Source organism: Malaclemys terrapin, chromosome 6 (genome assembly GCF_027887155.1).
Source record: "Malaclemys terrapin pileata isolate rMalTer1 chromosome 6, rMalTer1.hap1, whole genome shotgun sequence".
Classification (NCBI taxonomy): Eukaryota; Metazoa; Chordata; order Testudines; family Emydidae; genus Malaclemys; species Malaclemys terrapin.
The window spans coordinates 44211778-44239591 of record NC_071510.1 but is presented as its reverse complement, the minus strand read 5'-3'; the positions used below and the strand labels follow the sequence as shown (position 1 = coordinate 44239591).

The 27814-nt window shown below is 38.9% G+C and overlaps 1 protein-coding gene across 6 annotated transcripts in view; it reads right to left on the bottom strand.

Moving 5' to 3' along the window:
* NTRK2 (neurotrophic receptor tyrosine kinase 2) overlaps positions 1-27814 on the bottom strand; it is a 283920-nt gene that overhangs the window by 124491 nt on the left and 131615 nt on the right. Inside the window, exon 13 of one of the 6 annotated variants that reach the window (XM_054031466.1) lies at positions 19371-25555. The exons of the other annotated variants lie outside the window; for them this stretch is intronic. Within the exon in view, the coding sequence (XP_053887441.1) occupies positions 25518-25555 (38 nt within the window). The 3' untranslated portion in view covers positions 19371-25517. Of the gene's footprint in view, positions 1-19370; positions 25556-27814 lie in introns of those variants that run through there. 6 annotated transcript variants of the gene reach the window in all.

The following is a 27814-nucleotide window of genomic DNA, read 5'->3' as shown; positions in this document are numbered from 1 at the left end:
GATATCATTACAAAGCTTATAATCTACTGAGTGTGATCATCCTTTTTGTATAAATGTATCACTCTTGTATCTGAAACTAGAAATATGAAATATAACTCTGAGAGCCTATTGTAATTATGCAAAGTGTGGGCCATTAATCATGGTTTGGAATCTTGATGACTCCCATTAACCAGGACAATTGTCTGCAGATGGCTCTGTTTTACCTGTAAGTCTTCCAGTATACTTGTGTGCTGGCAAGTGGGCAATGAAGTCTTGCAGTGCCATGTGATCATGTCACCTGAACTGGAATCCATCTTTAACCTGGTGTCTTTCCATTGAGAAGGAGGGGGTGAGAACCCAGAGAGGGACAAAGGATTCCCGCCTTATGCAAAAGATATATAAAGGGGTGGAACAGAATAAAGGGAGGAGAGGAGCCATCATGAGGAATCCCCTAGCTACCACCTGAGCTGGAACAAGAGCTGTACCAGGGGAAAAAATTGTGCCCTGGAAGGTGTCCAGTCTGAGGAAAAAACTTACTGAAGCATCTCTGAGGGTGAGATTATTTGTATTCAGTTTGATTAGACATAGATTTGCGCATTTTATTTTGCTTGGTGACTTACTTTGTTCTGTCTGTTACTACTTCGTACCACTTAAATCCCACTTTCTGTATTTAATAAAATCACTTTTTACTTATTAATTAACTCAAGAGTATGTATTAATACCTGGGGGAGCAAACAATTGTGCATATCTCTCTATCAGTGTTATAGAGGGTGAACAATTTATGAGTTAAAACGGATTTATTTGGGTTTAGACTCCAGTTGGAGTTGGGCATCTGAGTGTTAAAGATAGGAACACTTCTGTTAGCTGCTTTCAGGTAAACCTGCAGCTTTGGGGCAAGTAATTCAGATCCTGGGTCTTTGTTGGAGCAGACGGGAGTGTCTGGCTCAGCAGGACAGGGTACTGGGGCCCCGAGCTGGCAGGGAAGGCAGTGGTAGAAGTAGTCTTGGCACAACAGGTGGCAGCTCCTGGGAGGTTTCTGTGATCCAACCCATCACAGACACAAGAACAAATAGATCTAAACTGGCTATCAACAAGTTTAGGCTCAAAATTAGATGACATTTTCTAATCATCAGAGGAGAGAAGTTCTGGAACAGCCTTCCAAGGGGAGCCATGGGGGCAAAAACCTAACCAGCTTCAAGACTGAGCTTGATAAGTTTATGGAGGGGATGGTATGATAAGACTGCCTATAATGTCATGTAACGATCTGCAACTGCTAGCAGCAAAAATGCCCAATGGACGGAGATGTGACACTAGATGGGGAGGGCTCTGAGTAACTACAGAAAATTCTTTCCCAGGTGTCTGGCTGCTGAGTCTTGCTCACATGCTCATGGTCTAACTGATCACCATATTTAGGGTCAGGAATGAATTTTCCACTAGGTCAGATTGGCAGAGACCCTGGGGGGTTTTCTCCTTCCTCTGCAGCATGGGGCACAGGTCACTTGCACTTTAAACTAGTGTAACTGGTGGATTCTCTGTAACAAAGTCTTTAAACCATGATTTGAGGACTTCAGTAACTCAGCCAGAGGTTAGGGGTCAATTTCAGGAGTGGGTAGGTGAGGCTCTGTGGCCTGCAATGTGAAGGAGGTCAGACTAGATGATCACAATGGTCCCTTCTAACCTTAAATCGATGAATCTACGAACCAACTTGCAGGACTCCGTTCATGAACCCTGCCAGAATCACACAACTCTATTTTCATCTTTCATGTTGCTGATCAAGTTCTCATTTCATTTTACCTTTCAGCTCAGATAAGAATCAATGTATTTATTACAGTGACATAAGAGGACTAAATTATGTTTCTCTGTTTTACTTTGATGCAGAGAAAATGCATTACAGTGACAAATTTTAATCTCTCTCATATATAATAATTTAAGGAACAGGTACTATTGAGGGTAATTAAATAATAGCTATGTTAGTCAGCTTCACAGTACTCAATTTTCAACATTGTTAAGTGTCAAAAGTTCACTCATGCTGATTTCAATGCAATTTCTCTAAAACACACATTTTTCATGTCACAAGTCTTTTTTGTTTCAAATGCTTTGACTCCTCTAGAGAATGAGGAACAAGCAATTTTAGCCATTTCCATTGAAATTGACATACACAGACTGTAGCTATTCAAATCTTTTACCAGCTCTTTGTTTTTGTTCTGAATCCAAAAGAGTCACAGCTGCATATTTGTGTTTCAGTTTTATTCCCGTGTGCTGATGACAAAGGATCCCAGTTCATTCTCACACACACATACCTCGAGCATCCCTGAAGTGGAAATACCTGCAAAGGGAGGTGATTAGAATTGGGGCAAACTCTGCCAGGATCTGCACACAGAGTTCACCCCAAATCATTCTAAAAGGCAAGGGACACTTTGTCCCCTCTCCCAGGCTGAATAAATTGGGTTCTGCCTCTAGAACCCAGTGAATCACCTGGGTCCTACCATCCACATATATGCCCTGTGTCTCTGCACTGGGTCCGGGGCATGCTGGCTAACAAGCAGCATGGCTAGCCCTGGTATCCTACTTGAAGGGAGGTTTTCCCTGGTGCAGAAGCACGGAGGGAAAGGTTATAACGCCAGGATCTATATTACCTTTTTCTTGTAATTTGTACAAGTCTGATGGAAAAACCCTCCCTGCAGCCTGCCCTCATCCACTGAGACTCCCCACACAGAGGAGAATCTCTGCAGGGTCCCAGGAAGAGAGGGACCGGAGTAAAGAGATTGTTGATCCCCCTTTCTTTCCAAAGCAGGAAATATTTGCATACCAATCTCAGGGGCACAATCTGGCCCACAAGACTTTGCAAATCTATTCAATATCATGCTTTATATGTAATTGTTGTTATTCCCATTTTCGAGATGGGGTAGCAGACACAAAAGGATTAAGTAACTTGCTGGAAGATACAGAGGGAATCTTTGTTAAAGACATTGCTAGAACTTTGGAGGAACTCTCACCTCTACACCACAGAACCTCTCAAGAATTATAACATTATTTCAAGTGCAGGTTAAATGGTAGCTGTAAAGCTGCCTACTGGTTTGTGGCTAGTGGATCACATTTATACTAGCAGCAGTTCAGATGGTGTGACCTATACTGCAATATGATGAATTTGTCGCTCGTCATTATTGGCAGTCAAATGAAACACAGATCTGATGCTAAAGTGTAATAGGGAGATGGTGTAATAATCAATACAGATACATGAGTCAGAAAGATGTAAGTATCTCGGGGAGCAGACAATGCTAAAGAAAGAAAGAAAATGATTTATCATTTTTAATATAGATCATCCAGACCATTTCTTATAGCCACCTGCAGGTTTCAGTACCCAGGGAACTTGGGTAATATAACGATCATTTTAAAATACTACACTGCAAAAATATCTGCTATGAGAATAAAAGATCAGATGAAATGTGCTTACTGGAGTCAAACAAAAAATAATTATTCAGCTAAAATCAAATGCTTATTATTTTTCATTTCATTTTAGTAATATTAATGCAATGATTTCTTACCAATGCACTCTTCCCAACTAATTTGAATGTGAACCTTCCCTTTTCCACTTATGCAAGTGTGTGTGAAAGAGAGAATTTAGTGCTGTGTGGTGAATGAGCTCCTCTATATCCACATGGCAGATACAACACAGAGAGCAGCAGCACAATTTTTCCCAAATTGCCTTGTCACCATGTCGTAATAGTCATCTGATAGAACTGCAACATTATTTGAAGTTATTAGCTGGCATTATCACAGATCATCTTCCAAATTCTGTTTAACAAACTATAGGTAGCTAAATTTTGAAGAAATGCTTATTGTTAGTTGTTTTTATAAATTTATTATCACTAATAAAGTTATTTCTTTCTGCCTCAATCTGTGCTTGCTGAATCATTTCTTAGATTCAGATTTACCATCCACAGGGCATTCCCACATAAGCAAAATGACCCCAAACGTTATTTCATGCCAAAAGATAAAAGAAGCCAGTGGGGGACAAATGTCCCAACCATGGTGGTCCCTAAATGGATGAGGACATTTGTCCAATGGGATTTGAATTAGGCCTGCAATTGAGCATATATAGCAATAAGACATGACTGGGAGTGCACTGTAGGATACTTGTGCATTCCTCATAGGCACTATAGGTTTAACTACCTGAGAAGTGCCCGAGTAGTCTATTAATGCTCTGCTTATAATGGATTATTGCTAGTAGAGTACACCTCATTCATTTTACAATACTTTATTTTAAAAACAGCGCTCTTGGGTTAATACAGTCTGTTCCTGGTGACTTATTACTGTTTAATTTATCAATTTGTTCCAAAATCTTCTATACTGACACCTCAATCTAGGACAGATCCTCAGATTTGTCATCCGAGAAGAATGGGTCAGCTGTGGGAATCTCCCTCACGTCCTCTGCAGTGAAATCCTATGCAAATAATTCATTTAGCTTCTCCTCAATGACCTTGTCTTCCTTGAGCGTTCCTTTAGCATCTTGATCGTCCAGTGACCCCATTGATTGTTTGGCAGTCTTCCTGCTTCCAATGTTTGCTGTTCGTTTTTGTGTCATTTGCTAGTTGCTCTTCAAATTCTTTTTTGGCCTGGGTCTAATTATAGTTTTACACTTGACTTGCCAGAATTTATGCTTCTTCCTATTTTCCTCACTAGGATTTGATTTCCAACTTTTAAAGGATGTATTTTGTCTCTAACGGCCTCTTTTAGGCTGTTGTTTAGCCATGGTGGCATTTTTTTGGTCCTCTTTCTGTTTTTTTGTTTATGCTTAGGGTATACATATAGTTTGATCCTCAATTATGGTGTTTTTTCAACGTTTCTATGCAGCTTGCAAGCATTGCACTCTTGTGGCTGTTCGTTTTAATTTCTGTTTAATTAGCCTCCTCATTTTTGTGTAGTTCCCCTTTTTGAATTTATATGCTACTGAGGTGGGTTTCTTTGGTATTTTCTCCCCTACAGGGAGACCACTATTATCGAGTGATTATAATAATAATAATCTATATAATAATACAATAATAATAATCACTATTATCAAGTGATTTAGCTTTTTTCACCTCTTGGACCAGATCTTGGGTGCCACTTCGGACTAACTCAAGAAGTGCCTCTCCCCTTATGGGTTCCAGGACTAGCTGCTCCAAGAAACGTTAATGGTGTCTAGAAATCATAGAATCATAGAACTGGAAGGGACCTTGAGAGGTCATCTATGTCAGTCCCCTGTACTCAAGGCAGGGGTAAGTATTATCTAGACCATCCCTGACAGGTGTTTGTCCAACCTGCTCTTACGTTATCTCTGCATCTCGTCCTGAGGTGACACATTACCAATCAATAAGTAGATAGTTGAAATCCCCCATTAATACTACATTTCTGTTTTTGTAGCCTTTCTAATCTCTCTGAGCATTTTACAATCCTGATCAGATGGTTAGTAGTATATTCCTACTGCTATACTCTTAGCTCTGGTCTACACTACAGAGTTACGTTGATGTAAAGCAGCTTACATTGACCTAACTCTGTAACCATCTACACTAATATGTAGCTCCCACCCATGTAAGTCGTCCACTACATCGACTTAACTCCACTTCTGCGAGAGGTGTAGCACTTAAGTCGATGTAGTTAGGTCAATGCAGTGTCAGTGTAGACCCTGTGTTGCTTACATCTACTGTTTCTGCCTTTTAGAAGCCATCCCACAATGCCCCCTACTGACAGTTAAATCGGTGCAAGTCACCTGGTGAGGACGCACACCACCAACACAAGGAGCATAGTGTGGATATGCAGAGGCGATTTAATTCTTGCGGTGTCTGTACATCAATGTAACTTAGGTCAACTTAATTTTGTAGTGTAGACTTGCCTTATTATTCTAGCATGGAATTTCTATCAATGGAGATTCTATGGTATTGTTTGATTCATTTAAAATCTTCACAACATTTGACACTATGCTTCTTTCACATGTATTGCCACTCCCTCAACAGTGCAACCTACTCTGTTATTCCTATATATTTTGTACTCTTATATTACGGTGTCCCATTATTTATCATTGTTTCATTAAGTTTGTGATGCCTATTTTATCAATAATCTTATTTAATACCAGTTCACTCAAGTTCACATATCTTAGTACTTAAACTTCTTGCATTTGTATACAAGCACTTATAAAAGTTCTTAATATTTAGTTGTCTGCCTTCATGTAACGTAATTGAATTGGACTATTTTTTTCTTAGACTTTGTCTCTTCAGTTCCTACCTATGCTCTATCAACTTCTATTCTCTCCTCTTTACTAGGATATAGAGTATCCTCTTTAATAAATTCTCCCCTAAGGGATGTGTCTGTCTGAACCATGTGCTCCTCCACACCTGTTCCCCCAGCCTTTAGTCTAAAAACCCCTCTACAACCTTTTAAATTTTATATGCCAGAAATCTGGTTCTATTTTGGTTTAGGTGGAGCTCATCCTTCCTGAACAGGCTCCTCCTTTCCCAAAAGGTTCCCTAGTTCCTAATAAACCTAAATCCCTCCTTTTTACACCATCATCTCATCCATGCATTGAGACCCTGCATTTCTGCCTACTAACTGGTCCTGTGCATGGAACTGGAAGCATTTCAGAGAATTCTGGACTTTAATCTCTGTCCTAGCATCCTAAATTTAGCCTCCAGACACCTCTCCTACCTTTCCTTATGTCACAGGTACCTACATGTACGATGACTTGAGAGGTCCACAACCTTCGCACCCAACAGACGATTCATCGTGCGGTTCACCCAGTCATCACAAACCCAACTTCCTATATTTTAATAATCAAATCCCCTATTACTATTACCTGTCTCTTCCCAGTAATTGGTGTTCCCTCCCCCACAGGGGTATCCTCAGTGTGACAGGGTGAGACTGTGACATAACCTAGGAAGGAGGGTCCCAACTATGGGTCCCTCAGCTCCAGCTTGATGTTCTCCTTCTTGAGACTTTCATCCTCCTCAACAGCACAGAGGCTGTCATTCTGGGGTTGGGATTGCTCTACTGTGTTCCAGAAAGTCTTGTCTATGTACCTCTCTGTCTCCTTTAGCTCCTCCAGTTCAGCCACCCTGGTCTCAAGAGCCCATACTCAGTTTTTGAGGGCCATGAGTTGCTTGCATTGAACACACACTTATGCCACCTGACCACAAGGCAGATAATCACCCATGCTGCACTCAATGCAATAAACTGGAAAGATCCACTCAGCTGCTGGAATTCTGCCACCAATATTTTTACTCTTGCAAAGTTTTTTGTTTGTTTGTTCTTTATGTGTGGTTTGTTTGGTTTTTTCTTTGGGGGGGATAGGGAGTTTTGGCCTAAGTTTAGATAATGTTTATTAGATGTATCTGGCTCTCACGCTCCGTCTCTAAACTCCCTTGCAAAACTCCCATTAGCTGCTCCTGTGTGCTAGCTCCCCAGCCACTTACAAGCTGGCTTTCTAAACCGTTCTCTGAAATCAGCAACTAAAATAATAAGTGTCAGATTTACCCTCAGATTTTTCTTTAAAAGACCTAACAAACGGTAGCTATCTTTAGTTATTTTATATTTTATATTGAGACAGAGACCACTGGACTGCGGTCATGTTAGCATACTCAAACCTGATTTTCCTATCACTTCCACTAGTTATTCACAGATGTCGTTCCACTAAGTTCAACAGAGCCACTACTGGTATGCTCTGATGAAGAGAGAGGAGAATCAGGACCTCTGTTTCCGGAGGCTAGGAAGGCCAGCATAAGCAAAGTCACAAATGACTGGAGCCTGATCCTTCTAATGTAAATAAAAGGTATTACACAGCACTGGAGACCTCATTAGTTCATAGTTGTTTGTGTTTATTTTATTTAAGATTTCTGATGAAATCTGACTGTGCTGGAGGTCTCATATCAAATGTCACAAAGTAACCATACTAATAAACCAGTTCATATTAGCATTATTCACAATGAGCACATGATTTATTAAATACCTCCCCACTAAAAGAGATAAAGCAGCAATAAAGATAGTATTTTGTCCTAGTTTATGTTAAATTACTTAGCAGTAGTGAAACTGGTTCCTGTCTCTGTTGCAGTAGCCATTTCAGTGGCTTCCTATACAAGTGTTCTCCCTAGAATACTCAGAAGCTATAGATTTCTTTTCTATACCAGTGATGAGTTCCCTGCATAGAAATTTCTGTCAGCCTGCAACAACCTCAATTCTGAAAACATTTTCTTGTGTACAGCAATCCTGAATGGCTACAGAGAGCCACAAGATAGCCATGGGAATCACTTCTCCATCGTCCTGCGGGTAACTTGTATCATCATTACCCTCCAATACTCAAAACTCACACCAGCGGCTGGTGCTGCTGTGGTTTTGCAAGAAACTGAACAAATAAATAACACTTGCTTCAGTATGGCATTTAGATCATGCCCCCGTAGATATTTTTGGTCTCTGTTTAAAAAAAGAATTGTAATGCTTTTTTTGTCTGCAATGTTTGGACAAGTATTCCACCCTATATGCCCCAGGATAAAAAAATGGGATTGGCTCAAAGAGTCATATTTCTTGTTTCCACAAGCACAGTGCTCACTTACAATGGAGTCATCACACCCTGAAAATGCTCTGCAAATGCAGATCTGAAAATTATTCCAGCTGATTTGAGAGCATAAGTAGTATTTGTTTTGTCCCTTCATTTTCACTTAACTTCAGCCTATTTCCATGGGCTGGCCCAGTGCTGTGAGCCAAAACACTGCATGATACGTTCAAAGAGTCAAGCCATAATGGTGATCTACTTCACCCTCGCTGTTACTGTTTGGAGCCAACAGCTCCCCAACCACACCATTTTTCAGCTCCTCTGAGACCCACATCTCTCCTCACTTCCAAAAAATCTCACTATTGCTACAGCCAGCTGCCCCAGATGTACCGGTATGACGGCAGCCGTACCATAGTCAAGATTCCAATGGCCTCTGATTTTTAACTAGATCTGATCAGAAAACAGAAAGAATTTCCTGAAACATTTTGGAATGTCATTGTTTCCATTTTGCAGGGCTCAAAATGGAACAATTTTTCGTTTCTCAAAATGTTTTGTGAAATACTTTTACAATTACTCCCATGCTGCTCAATGCCTTTGGCAAGAGTCCCATGGCTATGCCAACTTCTCCCACTTGATTCTCTCTGCTCTGAAAATGTCCTCTTTCTTTCTAAACAGCTGTACAGCTCCCTCCCTGATCAACTGCCAATATCAACTTCTCTCCAACTTCATCCAGCATCCTTCCTCTTCTCTGTCTCTCTCAAATTGCTTCTTAGATTATAAGCTCTTTGGGGAAGGACCATCTCTTCCTGTCATCTTGCACAGCACCTAGCACAATAGGTGATGATCCTGAGTGAGGCCTCTTGTGCTGATGCAATACAAACATAAAATTCCATTAATGGATATTGCAATTATTTAATCTATTAAAGTATTCCATCATTGGTCTGATCATTGCTGTTTCTTAGAAACAGATTCAGCAAATAGACCAAATTCACATGGAAATGCAAATACTGTGTATGTGTACGATTGGATCTGTGGGGGTGATTCCCAGCTTGAGAAGACATACTCCTACTAGCTGTCAGCGAGCTAGAGCACTAACAACAGTAGCATGGCAGTGGCAGGACAGACTAGCAACCCCAAGTACAAACCCTCCTGGACCCTGTGGGTACATACTTGGGTGGCTAGCCTGAGCTGCTGCCCACGCTACCACAGCTACACTACTGTTTCTGCATGGTAGCTTGATGAGAGCTAGTGCAACTGTGTCTCCTCCAGCCGGCAATCACATCCCCACCTCCATGTGTAGACATACGCACTAACAAGCAGGAACTGGGGAAGAAGATGCTAACATGATCTTACTCTCAGCCCTTAAAGGTTGGTAATCTAATACAGCAACACACAATATTTTTGTAATGGTATGTGAATTTGATTATCATGAGAGCATTAGCACTGACAGAAGCAAAAGCACAGTGCAAACTTCTCCAACCAGTGCATCTCTGTACTGATCTGCAATAACAAGCTGCAGAGACTGACAATCATACCAAACTGTACAAGATCACAAACCTTCTTTTCACTTGCCTCAGTTCAAGATTTGAAACTGTAACAGCTATCTACAAACTCCCTGAGTCTCAGAGGGCTAGATTTCAGATGTGCCCATGTATTTCCACAGAAACTAGGCACGCAGTTCTGTGAGTATGTACACAAATACCATACTTCCACATGCCCACCACATTTTAGTGCATGGACATGGCCAGGTAGGCACACACCAGTGACAGAGGTCAATGAATGTATAATGAATTTTTTTTTAAAAAAAAAATCAAAATTCTAGGTTTTTCATTGTTTGATACAATATTGGAAAAGGACCAATTTTCACAGATGATTTTACAATGGTGTATGAATTTTCTGAGCCTTTTTATAGCCAAGTTATCCTTTACCCCAAATATTTACATATATGCCATTTTTCATTCAAAAACAGCTTATTAATTCAAATTGCAAATAAAATAGAATTAGGAGAGGGGAAGAAAAGAAAAATGAAACAAAAAATTGAGTTTGAAGCTGCATGAAAGAAAACAGTGACATGGAAAAAATGTATGTGAAGTGCCCGATTCGCCTAACACTAACGTAAATCAAGAATCACAAAGGTCTAAATCAGCATAAATGATTGCAGAATCAGACCCACTCTCTTTTTATTAAGCACAATTACATACTTTTGATAAATGAAGTTTTATGTTGCTGTGCCAGTCAGTTCTGCCATGGAAAGGGAACATCTCAAATATATGATTGTACATGAATTACATTAGAAATGGGTTAAAATAATGGATCTATATTATTCCCAAGATACAGTGCCAAAAAGGTAATTACAGATATTTGTATCACAGTTATAAAGAGTGTCAGTTTCATGTCTACATAACGTTTAACTGAAAATCTATAAAATCCATCCTTCTTTCCTGCTGAGAAATTAATATAGGATTAAACCCTGAAATTCCTACTTTCTTCATGCCCAGGCAACACTTCCATCCACTTCATTGGGAGTTTTGCCAGAGTGGGGATTAAAGACTAGATGACTTGGCGCATAGCACCAGTGATGTATAATCTGTGTCATCTATCCTTCACTGCTCTTTCATTCACACAATTGCCATGAGCTCCAGTGGGAGTTACGCATATGCGGAGCTGTAGAACAGGCCTTTACTAGGGTGTATGTTTTTCACTTGTCTGTGAATTTGCAGGCAAGTTGTGCCCTCAGGTCAATTAGGTTCTCCTCACCTCTCTACTCTAAGGCACACGGGAACAGAATGAGTGAAGAGGGGTGAAAAAGAAATCCATGACACCAGAAGGATGGGGGTTAAATAGAGACAATGCAACATGCTGCACCCTCTCTGAAACCTACGCCTCTGCAGTGCTGGGAGCATGCCTGGGCATGCGCTCCTTAGGAAAGTTTTAAATAAGGCTCTGAGCCAGTAGCGTAGCTAGGGGGCGTGCAGGGGAAGCAGCCGCTTCCCCTCAGCACATTTTCCAAAAGCCGCGCCTTAGTTAGGGGTTACCATGGCGCCAGCGGGCGGGGCCCACGCTCCGCTCCGAAGATTGGCCTGCAGGGCCGGCGCTGGGCTCCTGCAGGCAAGGGGGGGGGGGCGGCATGGCTGAAGGAGCCTGCGGGGGGGCGCCGCGGCTGGAGGAGCGAGGGGGTGCGCAGCATGGCAGCCCGCAGCACGGCCGGAGGAGCCATGGGGGGGGCGGGGCGGCGCAGCCGGAGGAGCAAGGGGGGGCGCCTTTTTAATATTTGCTCCCCCTGCTCTTAGAACCTGGCTACGCCACTGCTCTGAGCCTGCACACACAGACTTAAGAGGAGGAGGTGGTGGTGGTCTGGCAGGAAATAGCATCCAGGCTTCTTTAGGCTCCTTCCTGAGGGAATGGAATCCAGCAACTAACACAGAGGAGCCAATTATCCCTGGGGATGTGCCAGGTTCTAAAGGGTGGTACATTGCATTCTCCAGGACTCCTCATGTACTCTAGGTTTTGCAGGTTACTCCCACTGCTCCTTTCCATGCTGTCACTAATCCTGCATTGTTTACAAGAATGCATCAAGAACTCCACAAGTGCTAATTCATGGATGGTTTTCCCTTCCCATAAGTTTTCTACGGGAAGCAGGGGTCACATTTAGACCACGGGAGCCCTGTCCACAAAAATGTATCAACTCTTCACATACCAGGGGCCATATTCTCAACTTCTGTATATTGTTGCAACCCAATTAAAGTCAATAGAGCTATGTCAGTTTACACCAGCTGAGGATCTGGCCCAAAGAATTTTTCCAGAAGTTCGCAAATTGGTTGCAAAAATTCACTCCTGGGCTGAAAATTGTCATAAAAGGAAAATGAAGATAGAGAGGTTAACAGATCTATCGACATTTTTAAGAGGATAACAAACAAAACCCATTTCAGACACTACTTTATGTTTCTATAAATAAAGCAAAACTTCATTTCAAGAATGGGATTGAAGCAATGTTTTGATATTTTATGTTGCAAGTTATGCCATTTTGGTTTTTATTGAAACAGCAATTATTGTTAGAAAATTAATTACTGTTCATATCCAGTAACAGTGTTTCATAATATGTTTAAAAAACATATTTGTGTTAACCACATTAACTTGCATAGTAATAATCAATATAATAATAAACACAGATTTACAAATCAGACCAAAGTAGTTATGGTCTTTGAGTTCAATAGTGTCATCCAAACAAATATATACACTATAGTGTATACCGTATAAACTCATCACCTAACGGCCCAGAATGGAACTGGTTTACTATGTCCTTTAATTTAATAAACACATTTTAAAATGTGCATAAATCACTATTTTACAAATGAACTGGAAAAATTCTCTACATGATTTTTTACACAGCAAAAAAATCAAACTAAAATTAAATTAAAATTCTTTTATAACGTTGTAAAGGTTTTGACTAGTATTGAGTGAACACCGCAAAAAGAGATTAACAGATTCTAAGGCCAGAAAGTACCCTTGTGATCATTTTGTCTGATCTCGTGCATAACACAGGCTACAGAACTTCCCCAAAATAATTCCTGGAGCAGATCTTTTAGAAAAATATCCAATCTTGACTTAAAAATGGTCAGTAACGGCAAATCCACCACGTATCTTGATAAATTGTTCCAAAGGCTAATTACTCTCAGCATTTACACTTTATTTCCAGTCTGAATGAAACACGAGCTTCAATTTAAAATTAATTTGCTTAATTTTTGTTAGCATTCCCTTTGTGTTCAATTTTACAGCCACTTAGCACAGATGTAAATGATGACAAAGTGCAAGGAAGTGGAGACTTGGGCTGTGCGGCTGCACGTACAACTGCTCTGTGTCAAAGGTGATGTGACAAAACTTCAGATCAGTAAGTGAAAGTGGATATATTTTATTCAGGAGGGGACACTCGCTGATACTGCACAGAGACATCCCTAACCAGAGCCCAGAGGCAGAGGAAATTAAGGGTACATCTATACTGCAACAGAACATCCACAGCAGGCCCACATCAGCTGATTCAGGCTAGCGTGGCTTGGGTGATGGGGCTATAAAATTGCAGCATAGACGTTTAGGGTTGGGATGGCGCCTGGGCTCTGGGATCCTCTCCCATAACGGGGTCTCCAGGCTCTAGCCCAAGCCCAGATGTCTACACTGCAATTTTATAGCCCCACAGCCCAAGCCCGCGAACCCAAGTCAGCTGATGCACGCCAGCCATGGGTGTTTCACTGCAGCACAGGCATGCTCTTAGTGAGCCAGACAAGGATCAGACTGCAGTCAGGACCACACAGGCAGACACAACCCTTTTGTGTCAATAACTCTGATGACAAAATCATAGACCAATAAATTCCGTTGGTTTATTTTATGAAATGTTGCTTGACACAGCCAGGAGACTGAGCCATGGCACTGAGGTCACTAAATAAGCCAGACCGGAATCGGACCAGACTCTGCAAAAGGGCCTGCAACATGCATAGGGACAGGGTGTTCCTTACTGTAGATATCAGGGGGCAAAATTATATTTAAAACCTCCATTGAGCAAATATGCCTTACAGAAGCCTAATTTTTCTTGAAATCACATCTCAGACAAGACCCCATGTGTCCCAGAAAGGAAAAGTTTTAACAAGTTTTTCTGAGCTTCTCTTATACAGCCTAGCTTGCCACAGTACCTCTCCCTGAGGCATTCAAACCATTAGTAGTTAGAGAGATGACAGGATAATTCAGTCTCCAGGTTTATACAATCCCTGATCTCTCTGGCCAGACTCCCAATGAGATGCCCTTTTCTGGCATGAGCAACTGTCCACTTGAGATCACTGATGACCCAAACAATATCATACAGGCTAGCAAAGAGCCATTAGATAACTAGGAGTTTCAGTCACTTCCATCCTGGGTGGAATTCAGACCAGTAAGCCAGAGGTGAAAAGTTATAGATCCCTAAACCACACATCACCCAAAATCACTATATTTGGAAATGGGGTCTCCTGAGACAGCTGATTTCAACACCTTCAAGTTAAAAGGATACATAGTCCTGATATAAAGCAACAATTCAGCCACGATTTCAAAGCATTACATTTTTATGGCAAGAGTACAGGTTTATTCATACCAACATGTGAAGATAAGGGATGGAAAGCTGGGATCCTCTTCAAAGGGAAAAAATACAATTACACATGAACATTTCTCTCCAGAGAAAGAAACATTTGATTTTTATGCAATCCTAATAAAATGATTGAGAACTCTTTGCCTGCAAAGAGGCTATGGGAACTTTCAAAGGGGAACCCATGCTGATATATGAGAAGCAATGACTGCATTAGTACAAAAGAAGAAGACTGGCCTGAGAATATTCCATTTCAAGAAATATATATTAAATGACTGCCAAGTTATTCTATGCAGGAAATGATCTAGGAACTTACTGCAGAGCTATGTGAACTTACCTGATTTTGATTAGTATTCTTTTATACAAAAGGACCTTGAATCAGTGATGTCTGCATTTCTTGGTGGGTTCCTTCACTTTTCTTATGACCGACATATTAAAAATTAGAGAAGAAAAAATGAAGAAAATCCTTCTCTACCTCCCTCCAAAATAAAAGGTAGAGATCACTGATCATCCATTCAAATTTTTTTCAGGTTTAGGGCTGGCTGTTAGAAAAAGAGTGAGGACTGACAAATTTACTAATTTAGTCAACACAGGTCTGATTGTCCTGTTGGTTGCACTGATGTATTATTAATTATTTGTATGGCACTAGCGTGGGGACCCTCAGTCACAGACCAGGATCTCATTGTGTTAGGCCCTGTAAAAAACACAGAGCAAAAAGATTGTCCCTGCCCCGAAGGAGTGCATAATCCAAGTACTGTACCTCTAAATTATATCACAGATGTAACACCATAGATTGCAGTGAAGTTACTTCTGGTTTAACAAAAGATATAACCGAGAGAGGAATTAGACCCATAGAACTGGATCTCTCTTCATATATAGTGCACCTGACTGGAAAACCATTCAGTACATTGAGCAATCATGTCCAACAGCCCACAGCAGTCAATCTTCCACTGATTTCACTGGGGACTGGTCCTCAATTGATATACCCAGTTACAAGCCAATATGTGCAGACCATCAGAGAACAGAATTAAGAATTTTCCCTTCATGTTTCTATTTTATCGCTCGTATTTCAGGCAACATGAACTGGTTTGAAGTTCAGAACCATTAATTCAATCTAATTTACATTTTGTGTTTATAAAAATATATAGGTGTGAATAGAACATAGTATGTATGTGTATGTGTCTCCATGGAATTTTCTCAGCAGTTGCTAGGTGTTTAGCATGAGAGAACCTGAGTGAATCTCCCTCTCATTCTGCTGCATATTGGCTAGGCATAATCCTATAGGAAAGTGCAGACATGGCTCACCCTGTTAGCTACTGAAGAAGGGCAGGAAGGGTTGAAGTAAGCAAGGGGTTCTGATCTCCTCTCGGAAATGGATGAAGTCGCCATGCTGATTCATACAGATCTGTCATTGGCCTCAGTGCTCTGGAGAATGAGGCGGTGTTAATAAATCTGCTAACCTTTGCAGGGGTAGATGGAGCTCCTCTTGAACGGAGTTATACTCCTTACTTTCTTGAGTCATTCAAGACTATTTCTGAGAAATAGCTCATCTGTCCCCAAGGAGTTTCACAGGTTTCTATTCTTTCACCCTTTATATTTAATATGGGCTATTAGGAGAGTCAGTGAGAAAATATGGCCTGAGGTGTGGATCATGATACTCATCTCTACATCTCCATTTCATCAGAACAAATACTGGAAATTTTATCTGCTCCCTTGAGAGAAGGGTATGCTGCTTTTTGGTTACTCAGGGTCACAACTCAGGCATAATATTAAATCCTCTGCTGCTTGTGGATGCACAGACAACAGCAATTCCCATGAGTGATTTGTATCGTCTTCATTTGGCAAGAAAGAATGGAGATAGATGATGTGACCTATTCTTCCAGAGATAGATCTTGCCAAAACTTATCCATTTTGAGGTTGCATTACTGCAATGCACTCTATCTGAGGTTTTAACTAAGACTGTATTGATTAAGGTTGTTGCTTATAACTGGAATTGCATGTAAAGTTTACCATCATGAAGCATGCAGACACAATGAAATCATTGGGGCTATGAGAACAAGGTCTGAAATTATCTTATTTTGGTGGAGTAGTGGGTTACAGAGGAGGTACCAGCTTAACAAGCAAGTTAATTTTATGCAGCTACTTTGCAGCTAGCACAGCAAGTTATTCATATCAAAGGCAGCTTCAAATTGTGATCAGTCATTAGATCTAATGCAAAATCATTTCCTCTCCTGTTTCAAATATGCCTTTCTATGTTTTTTGTTTGTTTGTTGAGGTATTTTGTGAAGTTTAGAAGCAAAGTCTTTATCCATTTCTTGCAGTCCTTATAGGATTTTTAAACGCAGCTTTATATTTTGGGATGGATTACATTTTTTAAACACTCTACTCTCTATTTGTTTATGCACATCATCAATATTCCATCTCCTTGTCATTAAAGAGTTTCTCTGACAATGTGGATGCTAAAAGTTTGAATGGTAAACTTTAAGCAAAACTAATTTTTTTTACTATCATAACTCCAAAATGTTTTCTTGGCTTCAGCACTCCAGTTCCAATACATTTGCATTAGCAATTTATGTATGTTTTATTTACTTTAACAATTAACAAATGTTTGCCTCAAAAGGGCTTTCATCAGAATAATCTGAACATCTAAGCTTAGAATTTTTTGACTTTTTGGGCTCAATTCTGTAGACCTATGACAAAAAATACTGCCAAACTCAGAACTGCAAGATTTGCTGTGTGTGTGTAATTATTTTAGCTACAGCCTATTAATCCTTGTGATTATTAACACAATGTAGGAATAAAGCATCAGTTACTGTACATAGGCAGTGATATTTCATTCCTTCCCTATATTCAAAAATAGGGAATTAAACAAAAAAAAAATCTATGAACTTGACATTTTATTCTTGCACTATGTTCAAAATGAAGAAATTAAACGGCACTATCCAAAGCAATTATACATACACCTCTACCCTGATATAATGCGACCCGATATAACATGAATTCGGATATAACGCGGTAAAGCAGCTCTCCGGGGGGGGGGGAAATCGGGGCTGCCCGCTCCAGCGGATCGAAGCAAGTTCAATATAACATGGTTTCATCTATAACGCAGTGAGATTTTTTGGGTCCGGAGGACAGCGTTATATCGGGGTAGAGGTGTATAACATGCACTGGTAAAATTTTTGAATGTGTGCAGTTTATGTTTGTGTCTAATCCCCTCTCTTATAATTTTTATGTATAAGAACCTACTTTTTTAAAGAAATAACTGTTAAGATATAATTCATATATATTTAAAACAAATCATTGCTTGGCTTTTTACCGCCACCTTGGACTATTAAACTTTAAATAACTGAAAAACTTTAAATCTCTTTTTACTACTTATCCAGTTTACTTTCTTCACTCATCTTGGACAGTGTAAATGGTCAGTTTCACTTTTGTTTCTTGTCTGTTTCACTTTTTCATTCTCCTCCCTAGATGGTACAATTCCATTGTGTTTGGGACAAGCCCTAGAGCAAAACATTGCATGGCAAAACCCTAACACTTTTTACTCATTTTTACTTCATTAAAACATTTCTATACAAATTACATTTTATTGCCCCTCTGATCCCCCCCTTTTATTAAAAAAAAAACCCACCGTATATTTTGGACCTAAACTAATATGGACAATATCCCTTTGAATTACAATAGTAGAAAGTTATATATAAAGCCTTTTAAAATAAATGAATGGGCCTTTCATCAGGCTCATTTCTTTTGGATGATGAAGCTCCATTACATTGTCTCCAATAGCACATTTTACATGAGTACGGAGAAAGCATCTGTAAAGCATAGTAAACTTAGTCATTCCCCATGGCCATACTAAGCTGATTTGGTAAAATGTTCAGGGATCTACAGTCCTTCCAGAAGGGAAATATGGGACTGTATATTTCACAAACTTGAACAATAATTTATCATGCAAAATCTGAATCTGCCAAATTCCAACTACAGCAATAAAATCCAGGGGAAAATATGATATGCCTATGCAAAAAGGGCAAAACTTGGACTTGAGTTATGACATAATTGTTTCAACATTCTTAACTTGTTTTTTCTACCTCTATAGGTCTTTCAGGAAACCCAGATAGTTGCTCACAGTGACACATTGGCATTCAGATCTTCAAATCATATTATCGATTTTTCTTCCAAAGTTATAAAAACAAAATCAGCATGGTTTCTCCCAGCACCTAAGTAGTCAACATTCTATACATCTATTTTAAAGGACCATGTTATCTAAGGAGTCTCCAAAACAGAACACACCAGCTGTGTCAATATAAAGCACAAGCTCTGATCCTGTAAACCCATATATAAATGGGATCCATTTGGGTAGACCCCTCTGCCTAAGCAAAGCCCAACTAAAGCATTCTCTTGCAGGATCAAGGCCAATGTGCAATTACCTGATCTGACTACACAAGTGTTTGTGTTCACAAATGATATGCACACACATTTTGTAAGCCATATTTGTAAATTTAGTCCCTCAACTCTTCTTTTTTTAATTTTAAACAGGACTCACCCTACAAGAATGTTTGTGTCACAAGGATTTCTGGGTAATTGTGCTAAATCCATCATTCACAAATAAATAAACACATCCATAGGCTGTACTGATTTATAACATCTGGTACCATGTGATAACTGAGGACACATCCTATAGAATTACATGTTTTCCAATAAAACACTGTACATTACTGGTAAAATACCAAGTGCGTGCTAAGTATTTATAGAAAGTACAAGACACAAAAATAATGAATTATAAAACTTTATTGGCCTGTTAAAAATAAGTCCAGCAAGTACATTTATGTAGTCTGTCCACATTATTAATATAGTATTTGAAATCAAAACAATGATTGTCAATTATTTACAAGAAATATAAAATCAGCTTTAAACATATGTTGGAAGTGGAAAATCTAAGATTCACAACATGTTGATGGATTACAGCAAATGTATTTTTAAAAGATATGTTAGGATGCCTCGTTGTTGATAATCATTTGGAGCATTATTTCCCTTGATACATGAGAAAACAGACTTTGGAAACGGAGAGGTTATGTTTTCTATACTGAAACTAAATTTTTTAAAAAAAAAAAACTAACGGTGTAGGGTTCTGAATGGCAGAGAGAGAAGTTTCAAATTTACTTTAAAAAACCCCCTCTAGTCTCATGTTTAATTTGTGATATGAGGGCCTGATTCTGCTCTCACACTGGTGTAAATCAATGGCATTACAATGGTACAAAACTGGTTTAAGTGAGCACTCAATCAGAAACTCAGAGGGTGAAATCCTGGCCCTACTTAAGGCAATGGGAAACTTCAGTTGACCTCAATAGGGCCAGGATTTCACCCAGTTTCCACCAATAGTTCAGTACATGTAACTCCCACACCACAAACACATATGAAATCCTACACAGCAGTTCTTGTACTTCTATATTTTTTCAGCAAATGTCTGAACTCTAAAATAACTTTCTTGTACAGATGTGAGCACCATTTAGTTTATTCTATGATTAAATTAAAACCTAGCAACAGGATATGGGATAAAATGTAAGAAAATGGTAACAACTCTAGACTCTTGCCTTCATTTTCATTTTAAAAAGTTTAAATTCTTATGGGGAGAGCTGCAAAATGGCCTCAATAAATCCTCTACAGATGGGCCTAAAAACAGCACTTATATAAGTAAACAGAGTAGTCAAACATCTTATTTCCACCTAACTAATCCATTTGCAGAGGAGAGGATGGTTATGGGTATTAAAGTGCTAGCAGAGACAGAGGCCGCCTTTGAAAGTTTTGTCCCAGACATTTTTGTGGAAGCAAAGTAATGACATATTTAACACCAGTGTCCTCTACATTCCCTACAATGTTGCCTCCCCGCAATAGACCACTTTCCATTTTGAAAACCACATTATGTGCCCAGCTACTCAGGAACTCTTTCTGCTGCTGCTAATTCTAAACCTTGCACAATTTGGGGCATACATTGTACTTGGGTGCACCTATCCCCATAGTGTGCCAAAGCCCGCCAGAAAGGCATTCATGGCTACTGGGCCCTGGGATTAACTCTTCAGAATGTGTGCACACCCAGGCAAAGGGACCTGGTAGAGGGCAAGAAAGATGAAGATGGGGCTTTCTGGAGAATGACAAGGAAGGACAATTGGGGGCTACTGAGGGCTTGAAAGGACAGGGAGAAGTCAGTGAAGTCTTTGAGGGTTGTAAGGAAGGAGGGAATGAAGCAGTCTCAAAAAACTGGAACAAGCTTCAGATTAGAGTTGGTGCGATTTTTCAGACAAATAGTTATTTGTCAAAAATCCAGTTTAACCCAAACTAGTCACACATTTGAGTTAAATTCGACAAACAGTTTTGGCCAAAAAAGAATTGAAAATATTTTCCAAGAAGTTTTGTCAATATTTTTAAAATGAAAGTTTCGACTTTCCATTTTGAAACAACACCTTTTATAAATTGAGATAGATTTATTTACAAAACAAAAAGGGTAAAAAAATTAGAAACAAAACATTTTGTTTCAGATTGAATTAAACAGTTTGTTCAGCCTGAACTGTTTTTTTCCCCCAGTGCTTTGTTTCAGCTCCCAAACCAAGAAGTTATTCACCTCTACTTCAGATAAGCTTTTGCGTATTCTCTGACGTGAACATGGACATCAGTTGTGGTTGTCCAACACTACATCTGCAGAAGAGGATTGCTATGACCTCAAATATTAAAGATGCAACAAAAGAAAATGAACTTGAATGAAAAAGACATCAGGACTGAGGTTTTGTTTAAGCACTTCCAATTTACAGGCCTTAAATTGCTAGCTTTTGGATCTCTACCTCACTGCATCAGAAAACCAGATTTAGATGACCAAATGTTGGCATTCATGCCAGCAATTAAATGCAGGCACAAAACTGACAGCTGGACGGAGGATCCTTTAAACACTGGACCTTTATGTTAGGATCAGAATCAACAGATACTGCATCCAAATACCTGTAACTGAAGGTGCCCATAAAAAGCCTTGTAATCCTTGGGGAAATGTTTTTTGGGGCCATTTGTGGCAGGAGAGAGGACCAGATTCTAGTCAATAACCACAAAGAATTAGAAATAATAAATACAGGAAATATATTAAGTGGAATGGTTTCTAACTAAAATGTGGTTCATAGGTTTCCTGGAGATGTTTCCTTCCCTGATGGGGATGTGCTTCTATCATGAAACTCCCATTTACTTCTGTGGGAGCAGGAGCAGACCCTTATTTATTAAAAGGACCTGATTGTGCAACCCCTTGTTTACATTGGTAAGCAGTACTCCCATTGAAGTCACTTGAGCTATTCGTGTGAGTAACTGCTCACCAACAGAAGGGTTTCACCATATGGCCTTTTAATGCTCTTATCTGTTTGATCTACTAATCCTCATTTTAAAACAAATTATAGCATAAATAAACCCCTTTTAGTGTAATAATACAAATATATTTTTGATTTCCTTTCAGGTCTGGCAAACTTCTAAACTTGTTCTTTAAATGCTTCATGAACTTTTTATTGCTCAGTGAAATAACATAAAAGCTTTTTAGTATCACATGCTGGATGTTCAGTGACTTTTACCATTTTAATGGCTCCTGCCTGATTCTTTGTTTGAATCTCACTTTATTTTAAAGAGTCAGGAATTCTGTAATTAGGTGAGCCCTTTGTAAACCCACACCATTTGGGCAGATTAGCATCTCTAAAGTGACAGGCAATGTCATTTACAATCAAGCTGAAAAATACCAATTATGGGTGTATTGCAATCTCCCTGCTTAAAGTTCAGCTCCCTTTAGCTTTAAGTAGGGTGACCAGATAGCAAGTGTAAAAAATCAGGGTGGCAGTGAGGGGTAATAGGTGCCTATATAAGAAAAAGCCCCCCAAATCGGGACTGTCCCTATAAAATCGGGACATCTGGTCACCCTAGCTTTAAGAGACTAATCTGTTCACATAATGGAAAGAAAATATTTTAGCAACAGGTAGCCTAGTTCCATTACTTAAACATTGTCACTGTTAAAAAAAAGTAGTAACTAATCACATGCTGTAATCCATAAGGCTCTGTGAATATCTGTATTAAGTAACAGTGCATTTAGTGGCTAATGTAAGATATAGTACAAAATACTCAACAAGGATATCCTACAGTGATAGATTGCTAGATAGATAGATATCTATATCTAGATATATATCTATCAATGGTGCATAAATCAGTTCTGATTTGTTAATGTCTTGGTTACACAGAATCCAAAATACTGTGTCAGTACGCATAGAGCTATTTGAAATTCAAACCTATTATTGTTCCTTAAAGTTGAATTGCAAAGTGTTACAAAATAAATCACAACAGGTGTCAGGTAAGATCCTAAATCATTAACGGAATGTATGTACTAAATTTCAAAACCAAAAATATTTCAAAATCATCTTTTCCTTAACTTAGCTGCCAAATTCTGAGTTTGGCATTTAGTCTTTTTCTGGCCAAAAAAGAAAGGGTCAGATCCCGATCTCATTTACACAGGAGTAAACATAGACTAACTTAAACTGTAACACAATGAATTTTCATGATTGTAATTGATTGGAATTTGGCCCAGCAAACCAAGTTCTGATATCACATCAGTGTTATCCTTTTGTAATTCCATTAACCTCAGTTCAGTTACCCCTGATTTAAACAAGTGTCTGAGAGATCAGAATCAGGCCCAGTGACATCAGAAGCAATTTAAATAAAGTTGGAGATGCATGGGCAAACAAGATGTCAGTGCAAAAGTCAATTTAAAAAAAAATGAGTTAAAAGGATCAGTAGGGTAGAAGAGAATAGGTATCTGCAAAACATCTGATTTGAAAGAGCACTTCCTCATGCATTTGGAATAGAGAAGGCTGATGTTTTCTGATTTTATTTCAAGGAACAAAAGAAAGGTTGAGCTGATATCACTCCAACTAACCGACTGTGAAGAAAAGCCCTAATTGTTGACCTCCCCAAAATGCGGCTGCCCAGGGAAAGCATGTGTAGGTTGCTGCCCAGGGAAAGCATGTGTAGGTTGGCCTAAGATGTGGAATTTGAACATACACTGAATTCCAACTCCACCTCCATCCATTATACAGGTGAGCAGCAGGAGAGGGCACCTCATTGGGAGCCTTTTGGCTTGTGGGAAGGAAAGGAAACACCCCAGCAACTCCACTTCTCATATCAGTGAAGAGGGGAAAGAAATAATTCCCTATTTCAGACAAGATGAGTACAAATGGAGCCATGTTCCCAGACTCAGAGGCAGATTCCTTCAGGGTGAATGCCTAGGGAAGAGTGAATGATGGGTGTGAAAGATTGCAGGGAATGTAAGAAGACAGTCAAAGGGTTGGGCTGAGAAAGAGGAAGAGATTGGGAAAGAGACAAAGGTGAAGGAAGGATCATACACAATGAAGAAAAGAAAGAACAAAGGGAAGATATGGAAGGAAACAAGTAAAAACAAATGATACAATACAGAATATTGTAAAATAGACGAAAGCTAGACACTGAAAAAGAGTACGGCAAACAACAAACACACCAATACAGAGTAGAAATTAAAAATGGGGTGAACGGAAAAGGGAAAGAGAAAGAAAAGCAAATCCAAATAGACAAAGTAATCTGAAGCCCTTCTTTTTTTTCCAAAATGTCATATGCTAAAATAAATAATCAAACATCAACATTTATTATCTAGATAAACCATAAATGGCATATAGCATGTCCTCAACTTCTAACAGACTATGAGGAATTCAAAGTGACTGTTCATTCATTCAAAACCCACACATTTGGTGTATGGAAATGGAAACACCCAATCTTTACAATCATTTATTTCTATAGAGGTTCATCTCAGCCCCTCTTTCTGGGAATCCTCTTAACTCACTTTTTTAATTTCAAAAACATTTTTCATTGATTTTCTTCTTCTTTCTTACCCTGATGTCACCTTCTGAATAGGAAAGCTCAAGTACTGAACTCAGGATTCGGCAGATATTTGACATGGAAATGACTTTCAAAAATTATGTTTCAAGTGTAGGACCTGATCCTGAAAATGCTTATGCACGTGATCTGTGTATATTTGGTTTGCAGGATCGACACCAAAAGGTGTTATTTTCGCATCTGCATTTTAATCTCCAGCTCAAATCATCCCAGTCCAGCAAAGGACACAAACACATGCCTAAAGTTAAGCACATAGTTAAGTGATATTCTGAACAAGGATGGGCTTAAGTACTTGCTTATGTGCTTTGCTGAATCAACTTACATGCACTAAGGCCTGATCCTGAAACTCTTGCTCACCAGAATCTTCCCAGTAAAGCCAATGGGACCACTCACAGGAATAAGGATTACAGGATCAAACCTACATGTTTATTGCTTTAGGATTTTAGGCCCCAATTCACTTTAAGTACATCAACAGTCCCACTGAATTCAATGGGATTACTTACAAGTTTAAAGATAAGTACATGCAAAAGTGTTTGTAGAATCTGGGCCTTAAACATCTGATTTTTTCATTTTTTAAATTAAAAAACTTTGCAATTCACCTTTAATAAATATTATTTCTAAAAACCAACAGCTTTTCAATTAAGTTCAAACAGAAAAACTTTTTGACAGAGAAAACAATGTAACCAAATTTTATTTAAATGCCATTTTGAAGCCACAGTAAAACCAGGATAATAAAAAAGAATCTGATAGCTTATTTCTGGGCTTTCTTGAGTTTTATAGCAGCCTGAGGGCTGATTTTGCCCTGATGTCTCCAAAACAACTAATGAGCTGTGTGTACGTCTAGAATCCTCCAAACACAACCCATGTCTAAAAGAGAAGTCCAAAGGATGTGGCAATTCACAGGACAAGAACAATGTCCACTCCCTAGCGTGCAGCTTCAACAAACAAGCTCAACAGCCCCTCTCTCATTTTTTTTCCTTATTTCATTTACCCATCCAGTGGGATCTTATGAAACAAAACAAAACCTAAAAGAAACAAAATAAAATATGAGAAATCATGCTTCACAAAATTCAAGGAAAAATTAACACAAGGAAAAAAACACAGATGAACACTAGATAAAGAAGACAAATACACATGGAATGCATTTCAAAAGTGCAAAATAAATGTTAAATAAAAACTGTACATGGTTTATGGAAAATGCATAATTTGCTGTGTTTTATGGATGTGGTTTTCATTAGTTAATTAAAAATCAAATATTACAATGCATACTGTTTGTTGAACACAAAGAATATTCGCAATAAGATACAATACAATACAACTAGTAGATACAGACTATGGAGATGGGCATATTTTCATAGGCATAATTATGCTTTATTTATATGGGTATCCTCCCAGCAGTATGTTCTCGTTCTAAAAAGAACAGTATCAGAAGTAGCACCACAACATTTCTATCAAGTTTTAAATGCCTATCAATGCTGATACGCTAAATGTCTGAGACTATCTGCAGTATAGCACCATGTATTGATTCAATAGTATTATAGGAACAGAGACTATAAATGGGAACAAGTAATGATAAACACTAGGGATAGTCCTATACATTGAGCAGAAGAACCTTAGTCAGACCCGCTGCCAAACAAGGAGTAGACGTGGGTAGAACATGGATGTTTCTGAGGAATCATGGTCTTAAGGGTGATCATCTGCATGCATCCCCCCTCTCTCTTTTTGCTCTGTTCTGGCTGTTTAGCAAAAGAAATTTGGCTATCACACTGCAGTGCTCTTATTAATGCAGCATCAGGTTCCCATATAAACACTACTCTTTACCTTGTGTTTATATGCACAACACTCTACACCGGCTATGCACTGGATCAAGCCCTCAGTGTCATGACCATCTTTGATTTACTTTGTTATGAAGGAGAAAATTATAACCGAGGAGAAAGTAATCCATTATGAAAAAATTGGTAAATTACCTCTAAAAAAAAATCAACAGGCACTACATCAATGGCTAAATAAAAACTGAACTTTTTTTTTTAAGATCAGATCAATTTCTCCCTCAATCTACCATCAAGCCCACTATGTGAACCTTAATGATGGTTGTCTAAGGCTGAGAGCCTCCAGGAAAACCAGTTTTGGATTGGGATTAAATCCATGCACCTAATTCTAAATCATAAATACTTCCTAGCACAGCATCATCTTACACAGGCTGTTCTTGTCTGACTGCAGTTATGTTATTATACACATCACTTTTTATTGTCACCATTGTTTGTTCTAATGACGCTAAAAAAAAACCAAGGAAATAATATGAGAATTGGATATACAAGCACTGTATTCCTGCAAATGTACATTTCATCAATAGGTCTTTTTTAAGAGATCTTGTCTCAGTAAGTTCACAATTTTGTGAAGAGATCAAACGTTATCTAGACATCAGATCACTCCAAACAACCAAAGGTTTAGAGCCAAATCCTGGTCTGATGTGAGTTAATGAGAATTTTGCTATTGACTTCAATAGGAGTTGAATTTGACTGTTAGAAAGTAAGTAAAAGTGACTAATTCATTTACAATTTATTTTCTTGCTAATTTAAATCTTTAGGAGATGATAATATCTCTGTTTGAGTGTAGGTAATAGCACACATGGAAGCCAAACATGCTGGTTATAGATGCGCTACTTCACGTTTTCAATAGGGTGTGTGCAAAATTCCTTTTCGCTGAAACAATCTATGGGATTTAGCATAAGCCAACAAAGAGAGAGAGAGAGAGAGAGAGACTTAGCTAATCCACATGCAAAATATAATTTCAGTACAAGTGTGTATCACTTCTGAGCTGCCCAGTTTCTGCACAGGCACTGTTTTTAAACTGCTGTGAGAGGAAGGCTTCAGGCTAGATTGCTGTTTAGAGGATTAGTTACATAAGGTAATGTAGTGATGAGTATCTTACCTCCTCCTAAAGAATACTATGTTATTGTTGGACTCAGTGCTTTTATTACAATTTAGATAATTTTAATCCTGATAATTCTCCTGCTTTCCCCCTTTCAAATAGATAAAGGATCTTAAATTAAATTACTGTATTCGGGCCATGCTGCGGGTCCACGAAGAACTCCATAATGCAGAGTTCAAAGCAATATAATTGCACATTAATACCACTACACTGTATATTAAAATCACCGCAATTGTTCTGTGGTAAATTATCTCCATTTGCTTTATTTTTAAATGTTGCTGTTTGGGAGAGTTAACTTGTATATTAGTATTTAATGTTGCTGGATGATCATGATTGTTATTGGAAGTTTATTG